The sequence below is a fragment of the Centropristis striata genome, chromosome 5 (genome assembly GCF_030273125.1).
Source record: "Centropristis striata isolate RG_2023a ecotype Rhode Island chromosome 5, C.striata_1.0, whole genome shotgun sequence".
Classification (NCBI taxonomy): domain Eukaryota; kingdom Metazoa; phylum Chordata; class Actinopteri; order Perciformes; family Serranidae; genus Centropristis; species Centropristis striata.
Window position 1 is genome coordinate 5632132 of NC_081521.1, and position 12420 is coordinate 5644551.

The following is a 12420-nucleotide window of genomic DNA, read 5'->3' on the forward strand; positions in this document are numbered from 1 at the left end:
TTTTGTGTCTTTTTTTGGTGATTTTGTGTCTTTTTTGATCATTTGGTGGTCAATTTGTGTCTTTTTTTGGTCATTTTGTTTTTTCCTTTTATTGGTCATTTTGTGTCCTTTTTGATCATTTTGTTTGTTTTTTTGGTCATTTTGTGTCTTTTTTTTGTCATTTTGTGTCTTTTTGGTCATTCTGTTTCCTTTTTTAGTAATTTTGTGTATTTTTTGGTCATTTTGTTTCTTTGTTTGGTCATTTTGTGTCTTTTTTTGGTCATTTTGTGTCTTTTTGGTCATTTTGTGTCTTGTTTAGTCATTTTGTGTCTTTTTTGGTCATTTTGGTTTTTTTTTGGTCATTTTGTGTCTTTTTTGGTCATTTTGTTTCTTTTTTGGGTGATCTGAACTGTGCGTGTGAGATTGTGTTCAGTGAGCAGGGGTTGCGGACAACATGCATGTTAAATTGGGGGTCGCGACTCAAAAAGGTTGAGAACTACTGGCCTAATCTACACGTCGCCCATATAGTTGGAATAATTTTGTTTTTCAGACACAATCCTCTGTCCAATGTGGTTTCATTGTTATTGTGATACGTTTGGAAGAGATTGATTAATAAAGTTTTGAGAAGATATACACTTTATATGTCAATAATAAATCACATTCATTGCAAAAAAGGTGTGTCTAAAAACAAGATAAAAACGCTAAATCTGAGGGAAATGATCTTGCTGCATGGACTGATCATTTCACTTGACAAGATTTCTTAAATTAAGATTGTTAAATGTAGAAATAAACATGTTGAATGTTTAAAATAAGAAATTAACTCTTAAAACAAGATAAATATCTAACACTTCTAAATCTAAAGGTTTTTTTGTCTTGGTAAGAAACAAATAATTTGCATTTCACTCTGCTCGGCCCAGTTCATCGCTGCTTGCAGCTTTAATTTATCTTATTTTAAGTGTTCAACATGCTTATTTCTAGATTTAATAATCTTTATTCAAGAAATCTTGTCAAGTGAAATTATCTGTCCATGCAGCAACATAATTTCCCTCAGATTTAGTGTTTTTATCTTGTTTTTAAACACCCCTTTTTGCAGTGTTGTCACAATCATTACATGGAAAGAGGTAAAAAATATTTTCTTCCATCTTTATTTGCGACCGTGTAATACAAACAATACAACAAAACAACACTAGCGAGTGCCATGAATTCTAATTTTACAAAGAAAATAGTCTTTCAGGTTTTGTTAACACTGTCAGAAATGTAATAATTCTACTTTATGTTTATTACTGAGGTCACAGGGGGTGTTGTTGTTGGTGTAATGGGGTGTATTATATTGGGGTGCACACTTCAACCTCTATAATGAAGATATAGTTAAATTAAAAACTCTCAGATTGTGCCAATCATAACTGAACATGATTCTTGTTGTAAAAGCAGAATTTGTGAATGGAGATGTTGTATTGGATCACATTAGATTACACAAATGGACCTGATAAAGAGCACGGTCAGTGTATGTGTTCATGTAAAAGAAAGAAAATGTCAGAAGTGGAGCCAGAAATTCACTGTATTTTGCTCAGCAGGCGTGTGGAGGTCAGTGCTCTGTCGTGCACACTGACCTGAGCGCTGTAGTGATCTAATTTCACGGTCAAAAGATCACAGCAGCACTGATAGTACCGCATGATGTGAGGTTGCACAATTTTATTTAAGTGAATGATTACAGTATGATACACAACAGCATGAACCAGAGGTGTGATGCAACAAAGTCCATTTACTTCTGTACTGTACTTAACCTCTTTAATCCCCAAGATTATAATAGATTTGGATTTTTCAGTAGTTTTAGTTTTAATTTCGTTGTGATTTTTTGTTTTCAGATTCAGTTCATTTTAATTCATTTTTAGAGTGAGTTTGCTGGTTTTAATTAGTTTTTATTTTTGGGAAAATGCTTAGTTTTAGTTTAGTTTTGATTATTTTTAGTGTTATTTTTTTTAAATATTTATAAATCTTTTTATTGAAAAACCAATAGTAGTGACATTGACTTATCAGCACAGTTAGAAAAGATTTTTCCTCTTTTTTTTCTATATACACATAAACCACCCCCCACCCCTACTGGACCAAAATAATAATAATAACAATAATAAAAAGTAAACAAAATGACAAGGCTTAGTTATAGGTGTCATAGACATAGATACACCTAAATAAAATTAACACACAAATAAATGACTAGGATTTCAATGAGGGAAAACATGACTTCATAGCCTCTATATAGACTCTATAGACTCCTGAAATCTTCTAATTTTTAAAATCAATGTCTTGGGAAGCTCTTGGAGATTACTGCAGTATGAGTATTTTTTGTAATGGGGTATTTGTTGGGTGCCAGATTAAAAAAAGTCACAATAAATGTTGCCTTTATATGAATTGACAACTATTAAATTAAACTATTTTGATGAACACTGAATCAATCTGAGTATTATTTAAAGGAAGAAAAAGGCAAAACTCTCTTATTCCAGCTCCTCTATGACAGATAACTGAATATCTTTGAGAAATGTGAGTCATCTCAGGGAATCATTTTTCAAATTTTTTTTTTGGACATTTTATAGGCACAACAACTACTCGATTAGTAAAAAAAAAAAAAAAAAAAAAAAAAAAAAATCAAAACAATCCTTAGTTACAGCCGTACACAAGACAAATCTAAAAATTGTCTGTTGGATGTGATAGTGCTGCCATGAAAAATTGAGTTTTCAGTTTGAATATTTTATTCGGTGTGAGTGATACATCAAACTGTAGCTGGGAGTCCTGAAAACTGATACAGAATACAATTTATATGAGCAGACTTTTAAGTGGTTATAAGTAAATAAACATATAAATATACTAGTGGTCGACCGATACAGATTTTTAAGGCCGATGCCGATACAGATTATTTTGACATCAGTCTTAACCGATACCTGATATGTGATGCCGATTTTTTTTGACCGATTCTTGAAGCCGATATTGCCTTTTCTCCCTCCATTTACATGATAAAAATGACACAATGATAACAAATGTTACACAAGTCTCAATGTAAACAAAAAAAGAAACACTTATTAAGAAAACAAACAAAACATATTAACAGTTGGATAGCAAACAATGTGTATGTTGTTCTAGGCCTGGAGGTGGTGGCGCCTCAGATGATCCACATATTTGATGTGTTTTTTCATTTTTCCGGTATCAGCAGCAGCTCACCAGAGAATGGCAGATGTTGCACTGAGCCTTGCCTGCTGTTGGCTCAGTGAAATGGGCTGATTGTTCGGCGAAGTAAAAAATACAAATATCGGCCTATACCGATACAAGTAAAAAACGCAAATATCGGCCCGATATATCGGCCGTCCAATATATCGGTCAACCTCTAATATATACAAGGTTGCCCAGATCGTTGTAATAATTTGGTTTGCAGACACAATCCTCTGTTAGTTGTGGATTTATTTTCATTGTGAAAAAACCGAAACTGATAGCCGATAACTGAATAATAAAGAGGATTAAAATAAATGGCTAAATAAACATTATTAGTGTCAATTGCTGACTATAAAAAAAAGAAAGAACAAAAAACACAACAAGCAACATTTTCTGCATTACATATGCATATGTGCCGTTATGTAACAAAAGTTTTCATAATGGCACATATCAGACAACATATACACCGATACTGATAGGACTTTAATTAGCCAATATCGGACAATAATATCGCACAACCGATATATCTATCGGGCTTTAATATATAAATATTACATCACTGATTATTAAAATGATGCATTTTTAGCAGTATTTTATTGTTGTAGCTGGTCGAGGTGGAGCTACGTTTAACAACTTTATATTCTGTTGTGCCTGTAATAAAACTTAGACGATTCATAATGTTTAATGAAGTAATCCTGCGTTTTAAATCTAAAATCTGAAAGCAAACTATGTCCTTGCCCAAAGCAGTTGCTAGGCAACCAGCGTAGACTCCAGGAAGTTACTGTGCTTAGCCAAGAGATAGTCTGGCACATAACCCCCCCAGTAAAACAGAAAACTGTCATTTTTTACACTTTGTTCTTGTACATATTACATAAACAAGATGTAATGTGTGAATCTGTGAGTTTTAGAGGTGCTGATGGGCAGATTTTGCTACTTTCAGACTGAAAATAGTTACCTGTTTCCTCCTTTTTTAGTCTTTTTCCTTTCAAAACTAGCTCATATTTACTGCACATGAAACATAAGAATGGTAATAATCCTCTCATCTAACTACTACTAACTAACTAACTACTGTACTTAAGTAAAATTTGGAGGTAATTGTACGTTACTGAAGTATTTCCACATATGTAACTTTGTACTTCTACTTCACTACATTTTAGAGGCAAATATTGTACTTTTACTCCACTACATTTAGCTGCCACTTTTAGTTACTTTTCAGGTCGATATTTAACATAAAATAATATGATCAGTTTAAAATGATTACATATGTTTACAAATTAAACCACATAAAAGTATATTAAGTAGTTAAAATGATCCCTACCTGGACAAAAGTAAAATGCTGCTTACATAAATGCACCAAGAATAATAATCTGATAATGACAAAAAGCCCAAAACTCCAAAGGGCTACACAGTTCGCTAAAATGACTAAAAGGCTCTAATTATTAGTACAATTGCTGACAAAACCAACCTAAATATTGACAGTTTAATTGTATGACAAAATTGACAATATCCATTTTTATATAATGCATAGTGTTAAACATTTGGAACATACATTGGGAATTGATTAAGAGCTACATTAGGACACCTGGCAGGATTGTGGGTTATCTTTGGGAACCACTGATGTGAAATGTATCATGTGATAGAGATACTATTAAACCTAAGCGCTTAAGTAAATGTTAATTAAGTGATTTTTAAAAATATTTGAATATATTACAAAGTTGAATGAGACATGTTTGGACTATTCTTTTCATCTTTAAAAACTAAACCTGAAAAGAGCTCAATATCTGATACACCTAAAATGTTATAATATGACATTGTTTGACTCAGAACCTCATTTTATTTAAAAAGCTCTGACTCATTTCTTCACTACTCTCTTCTTTGTTTCACACCCCTTAATCCCTCTTTCACCAGGCACCTTGGCTTAGACCTTGTTCCCAGGAAAGAGTTTGAAATGGTGGATCCAGACCAGATCAGCGTATCAGAGCTACACAAACTGGTACGTTGGGTGGAAATATTCTCGAAGCAGCTGCTGCATGCTGAACAAATTCACCTCATGAATTATTGAATGCAATAAATTAATAAAGTAAATGTGCATTCTATGAAGGATAAAAATGCAATTAAAACACTTCTGCACATGCTATACTAGATGTACTATATTGCAATGACTCAAATTATCTTTAGATGTTATTTTTTTTGTTGCACAGCCTGTTTTTGCATATAACAATGTGTTGTTGTATGTGTAGAGATGTGTGAATGTACCGATTATCAAATCATCCATAAGAAGGTGACTCACAAGAGAGAGTGCGATTCAGCTGTTGGAGCTGCCTCATGTGACCTGTTCTTTATGCTTATCTTACCGCCATATTGAGTGTGCCCCTTGTCTTGCATGCACGTGACTCTCACAAGCGTGATTGCCAGCCAGCAATGCAGACTTAATGCAAAGTGACAGTCCCAGGTGGGGCTAAGGGAAAAAACATACAAATCAATTTTTTATTGTTATTTTTAAAAATAAATTACATATTTCAGTCTTGGTTGCTTTAATCCACCAACCAGACTGGAGACATATTTCCATAAATGAATAATGCCCCAAATGTATTTTGGCTTCAGTGACATGGGACTTTCAAACATATACACAGAGAGAGAGAGAGAGAGAGGGAGGGAGAGAGAGGGAGGGAGAGAGGGAGGGAGAGAGGAGGCTCACTGAAGCTGATCCAATTTTAGAAATATGCAATTACAGCACAGATGTTATGAAATCTAACGTAATACTGCTAGAGACTGTTATCTAGGAGGGAGATCCTTTCTGGTCAGAAGTTGAAGCTCCATATGCTGATCAAAACACTCTCCAACTGCCCCGCAGCCTCCCATTATCCCGTTGCCACGTTTCTCAGCTTTGCACGCAGAATGTTTGTGCACTAAATGCTCCGTCCAGAAACAACAGCGTAGCTCTTCCTTGCCAAAAAGCCTCCTGACTCTGTCGATGAAAGTGAGCTTGTTTTTGGCAGGGCACAAGGCCCTGGCACCTCTTCAGGTAGGAGAGTGTGAGGAGTTCTTTTAGGCTGCTGAGCAGAGAGGTGTGTGTGGGCGATGCTGGCTTTGTCCTCTCCTCTCCCACACGCTCACGTTTCGCCTCATGTGGGCTCCTTTTAGCGCCGCGAGAGCAGTAGTGTAGCCACTCGGCAGCGTACGTAGGTGAAAATTTTGTCAGATTTGAAGCATCGACGAGGCATCGCTTAGGTAGTGTGTGTCTGAAGCTGCAATAAGGTAAATAAGTTCAACGCTGTGTGGGAAGAGTAAAGAATGGGCCGACTGATCTGACATTTTTCTTTTGAACTTTGCTCTTTTTTTAGCATGTATCCAGCAGACACTGTGGTCAGCAAAGCACAAACCAGGTATAGTCTTTTCAAAGCTGTTTGTTTACAACATCATCAGAACCTTTCATCCTGTGCCAGTTTCTTTATCTCTCATTTTGTCTTGCCCTCGCTACACATTGCACTAAAAGAGTGTCCTGGAGTCAGGGCACTCTGGCTCTGACACTATCGCCCTCAGAGCGGGTGATCTGGGAATTCCTCAAGTTGTACCAAAGATAAGAGCTTGTGGGGTTAAAAGCCCTTGATATAAAATTTAAATTACAAGGTGTCACTGCCATGCTCCATAAAAACCTTACACTATCGCTGCCAGAGTGTGGACGTTGATTCCCACAGGGACCACATATGCCCCAAGATGTATGCAGAAATGGTGTAGTAGGGCATTTAATATGTGTGGGAACGCCACTTTTATAGACTGCATTTGCATTTCAACTCCACTATGGGATACATGTTGTTTTTAATATATGATTTCATATATTGGATATATGAACCCAGTGGGTCTCCTGGGTTCCTTTGAGTGCTGAATATACTTTAAAACAAGTTTTCAAGGTGTTTTCAAGGCTTGAAAGTGCTTGAAATTTAGGTTGATATAGGATGCCAATTCTATTTATAAAGAGGTCACACATTTTAAACAGAAAAAACTTTGTGTGTCAGTTTGTGACCCTTCTGTAGGATGCTGTCACAACACATCATTTTGGTGGTTTTTAACATAATAACATCTCATTTAAAGCAATAGGAATTGAAATATTCAATATGCATTATACATGATATGTGCTGTATATACATATGCACTGTAAAACCCAACTTGTTGCTTCAACTTAAATATTTGAGTGTCCATGCTGCGAAATAATTTTATGTCAAGACAATAAGGACAATGGAGTTAACTCAAATGAATCTTACAATTTGACTCAATATTTTAAGTTAATTACTTTTTACACAAATCTTTGTTGTATTGAAAAGGAAAATTGAGTTATGATAACAAACAAGCAACATTGGGTTTTACAGTGTGTAATTTACCACAGCTGTAAGGTGCTGGAAAAGCTTGAAAAACACACCTTGAAGCACTTGAATTTGACTTTGGAAAGGGTGTAGGTGTAGGAACTCTGTATGAAGGGTAGATTTAAGGCTTAGATAACTCATAATTACAGAGAGAAAGCATTAAAAGACTATCCATTAAATACGAAGCTAGCACTTACAACAGGAGGGAAGCTAGCCTGGCTCTGTTTGAGACTTGCCTAGAAGTACCTCTGAAAGTCATTATTGAGTCTCCTGTAAATCTATATGTGTTGTTTGTACCCTTTGGCTTGTGGACAAATCAAACCTACATAATATAATGTTAATTAGTGAGCTTTAAAGGTGTTGTCATGTGGATTTTGTTACCTTTGAATTGAGCTAGGCTAGCTGCCTTTGTGCTAAGCAAATTGGCTGCCTCCAGTCTATTCCCATGATCCAGGGACCCTAAAGGGTTGAGATGGACATAATAACTGAAAGCTCTAATGTTTAACTAAACTGTCATTAGAAACCTCTAATATTTTCACTTTAACATGGAAATAATTGTTTACTCTTGCCTTCTTTATTTAGCAAAGTCAGTCATGAAGTTGCTTTCCTGTCTCTCAGGGGACGAAGCTTGATATTTCTGATGGTTTGGTCACAAAACAACAGTGTTTTGGATGAAAATGATTGTTTTTCTTCAAAACAGTGTTAAGAAAAAGTATGTGAACCTTACCTCGTTTTCTGCATTAATTTGTCATCAAATGATCTGATCCCAAATATAGACAAACACATTAGCCTCACTTACTTTTTCCACCAGCACTATATCAGTTTCATGTGTTCAATAAAGACATGAAATATTATAATTGTCTGTGTGGTATGAGGTTAAGCACATTGTGTTTTTGTATACTTGGGACTTAGATCAGATCACATTTTATGACAAATTAATGCAGCAAACTAGGTAATTCCAAAGGGTTCACATACTTTTTCTTGCCACTGTATACATAATTAATAATAGTTACACTTGTCATGCATCATATAAATAGAAAACAGCATGTTGCCTGCAAACCCTAACAACAAGTTCAGACCCATCAGAGCTCCCAGTTCCCATCATTCATTCATCATTACTTGTAACCAGCATGTCAGCTGAGTCTACTGTAAATAGCTTGAACATGTGACTGGATGAAATACTCCTTAGAGCATATATCAATGAATTATTCACCCTTTACAGTACCCGCATTGATCTGTTTAATAAGCTTATCTATATACAGAGTGGCAGGTACTTGGCCTCGCTCACAGTGAGGACCCGTCTTGTTAGCGGTCACTTTTTTGTCTGTTCCCAGGGTGACAGCACGAGGCAGCGCCATGGTGACGGTTGCCGTGTCCCCGTGTCGCACCACCTCTTCATCAATCTGAAGAGCTTTACTTACAACAGCATCAGCGAGGACGCAGACGTCTTCTTTTTTCTGTATGACACTCGTGAGGCCAAGCAGATCAGGTATGCAGGGGAATCTCAGTACACACACACACACACACACACACACACACACACACGCAACAGCCCCGAGTGATCCTATTATTGCATACTGTACGCATGCAAGGGCAAACACACACACACACACACACACACACACACACACATTCTTGTACTTCTATCTTTGTGAGGGCCCTCATTGGAACAGTGAATTCCCTATCAAGGTTATAATAGTTTTGAATTTTTCATTAGGTATTGTTGTAAATTTTGTTTTCAAATTCAGTTAGTTTTAATTTGTTTTTAGAGTGAGTTTGCTAGTTTTCGTTTATTTTTTATTTTTTTAAATGCTTTAGTTCTAGTTTAGTTTTTATTAGTTTTAGTGTTAGTTTTAGTTTTTTGTTGGGTGGGAGATTAAAAGAGGTCACAGTAAATTTTGCCTTTATTTTCTTTGTCTTATGCATCTTCAAAAAGATGACAAAGATAAAAACGAAGGACATTTTCACTATAATTTTAGTTAGTTTTAGTTAGTTTTGTAACCACACAATAAAGTTTCAGTTAATTGTCTTTTTTTTAAACTCTCATTTTTATTTTCTTTCAGTTAACGAAAATGTTTTTTCAATTCTAGTTTTCGTTATTTTGTTTTGTTTTCGTTAACTATAATAACCTTGTTCCCTAGTCCCTTAACTAACCTTCACCATCACAACTAAATGCCCAACCCTAACCCTATTACATGGTTGCCTTTACATAAACCTGACTTTAAAACTGAAGAAGTGAGGACCGGCCAAAATGTCCTCACTTTGCAAAAATGTCCTCACTCTGTTGGTTAAAAACGTGTTCTGGTCCTCACTATGTAGGAAGTACAAGAACACACACACACACACACACACACACACGTCTACAGACTATCTCTGCAGATTGATTGAGGCATTTTGTGGTTGACAGACACTCTGAAACTGTGAATTGGCTTCTTTTGCAGTGAGAAGTTCATGGTGAAACTGAACAAAAATGGAGGACCAAAGAATCCAGAGAAAGTTGATCGTCTTTGTGCTCTCTTCACGGTAACATATTTTCCCTTCTAGACATCAAAATATTCTGCATTTCAACTCTTTCACTGGTTTTCCATCAGTGACTTTCTATGCACATTTTGAAGATTTGCATGAGAATCACCAAAAAAAAAAAGTTTTTTTTGTGTGTGTTTTTTAAACGAACATTTAACTCACATGACTGATGAGCTGTTTCTGCTCTGCTGGTCAAGATGAGCTGACATTAAAGAACAATTATAAGTTGCCCAATTTAATCTAATTCCTGAAGACTTTTCTCAATTTTTTCTCGTTTTTTTCTTCCTCTTTTTGTTGTTGTTGTTTTTACTCTCTTGCGCAATCTCTACTTCTTCTACTGTTTACTGATGGATTAGCCTACAGCTATACATTACACTGCCATTTTCTGACAAAAGTATGTTTATGCAGCTTTGTTAGTTTGCTCTAAACCAGTTGATGGAAACGTCCCTTATTTGCATTTTCTTTAATGCAACATTTCAAAAATTCGCTTTAACTTTTAATGGAATCTCATTTCACTGTAGGACCTGAGCAGCAAAGACTTGAAGAGAGACCTGTACATTGTTGCACACGTCATAAGAACTGGTAAGTAAAGTGCAGTCTTTAATGACTGGTTTTGAGTTAATCAGTGCTTCTTGTGAACGTGTCCCTCTCCCTTTTGTTTCCAGGTCGTATGCTGCTGAACGACTCAAAGAAAGGCCCACCTCACGTGCAGTACAGACGACCTTACGGCTGCGCCGTTCTTGCCATGAGTGATGTTTTCCACACGATCACAGACCTCAAAGAAGAGAAGGACTTTGTGCTTAAAGTTTACACGTGAGTATACACGTTAAGCTCCCCTTCTTCTTGCTTATAAGTACAGTAGCATACATTGTAGAGTGTGAAGCAGACAGTGTTGAAAGGGGTTACTTTTAAAACGTATTCTAGCTTAGATTAGATTTATTTGTCATTGCACAGAAATACAACAAAATTCAATGCACTCACGTACTGGACTAAAAAGAAAGCATACTAAGTAGTAAATAACAACATTCTCATCATCTCATCTCAATAAATAGTAAATAGAAAAGATACGTTCTCATCATCTCAGCACTGAGTACATTCATTCACTGTACCATCAACCTCTACTACAGATTACTGAATACATACCTTAAATACCATAGAATACTCAAATGAATTAACATATCGCTAGCCTCATAGCATAATTGCCTAAGTCATTTTTTGGCCAAATTGTGATATCTGCTGCATCTTTCTGCCTTATTGCCTATGTTCTCAGCCTATCAGAACACATGTTAGAGTCCAAAATCACTTTTTGCCTTAGTCATCTCTTTGACATTGATTTTTGACATTTAGGGGTAGTATTTTTTTTTTTTTTAAAACATCAGAAATGTGTTCTATGTGGTCCACTTGTAGAACACATCCTTTAAGGATAACCGGGTCTGGGTTCTTTTGGGTTAATGTGTTTTTTCATTAATTTTTTTTTAAAGATTTAACTTTATCTGTCGTTCGCCGAAACGTACAGTACCAACATTTATTCTGGCAACTGGGTTGCCTCTAGCATTTTTGTGTGGCAAGTGCACTCCATGTTTACAAATTGCTGCACCTTTTAAATAGGAAACTGTTTATGGGAAATGTGTGTCTCATATAAATTATAGAGCAAATACAAACTAGAAGGAGATTCAGAGAGTGCAAACCTCCTCCAAGGCCATGTCCTATAACGCAATGTTAACAAAAGCTAAAAAACGAATGATGTATGGTGTATCAGTGATTAGAATCCACTCCATTGTCACACCCTTCCATCAATTTTTATGAAAATTAAGCCAGTATTTTTTCCGTAATCTTGCTAACAAACAGACAAGCCAAACAAAATACTTAACCACCTTGGTGGAAGTAATTATGGCACATTTTATTGAATCTTTATAGCTGACTTGTTTTCTTGTAAATCCTGTAGTTTTTTCATTAATCCTGCTGACAAACAGACAAACAAACCAAAAAAATAAAAACACACCAGAAAACATGACCCCCTTTGGCAGAGGTAATACAGTAATCTCTTCAAGTAACTAGAACTGCAACATATTACAGATAATCATATTTTGTATTTTAAATACATAATCCTGTTATTTGAGTTCTGTTACTCCCTAAACCTTGAAACAGAATATTATACAGTTGTCAGTATAATTCTTAGCAGTTGCATGGCTTCAGTACTTCTGGAAATAGAATTAAAGAGTTGGATGCAGCGAGGCGGGAACGTGTGAATGTTCTGCAAATGTCGTGCATGACAACCTAGTGCTTCAGTGTTGATGCCTGGTGTGTTTTGACCAGAATGATAATGAAGTGTCCTCTGGAAAATCAATAGCTGCTC

General features: G+C 35.8%; 1 protein-coding gene across 1 annotated transcript in view; it reads left to right on the plus strand.

The window, feature by feature from the left end:
• Positions 1-12420, plus strand: part of LOC131971634 (dedicator of cytokinesis protein 3-like) — a 75925-nt gene that overhangs the window by 20298 nt on the left and 43207 nt on the right. Inside the window, exons 7-12 of the mRNA XM_059333162.1 lie at positions 5089-5173; positions 6525-6566; positions 8876-9030; positions 9983-10064; positions 10586-10646; positions 10730-10877. Of these exons, the coding sequence (XP_059189145.1) occupies positions 5089-5173; positions 6525-6566; positions 8876-9030; positions 9983-10064; positions 10586-10646; positions 10730-10877 (573 nt within the window). The remainder of the gene's footprint in view (positions 1-5088; positions 5174-6524; positions 6567-8875; positions 9031-9982; positions 10065-10585; positions 10647-10729; positions 10878-12420) is intronic.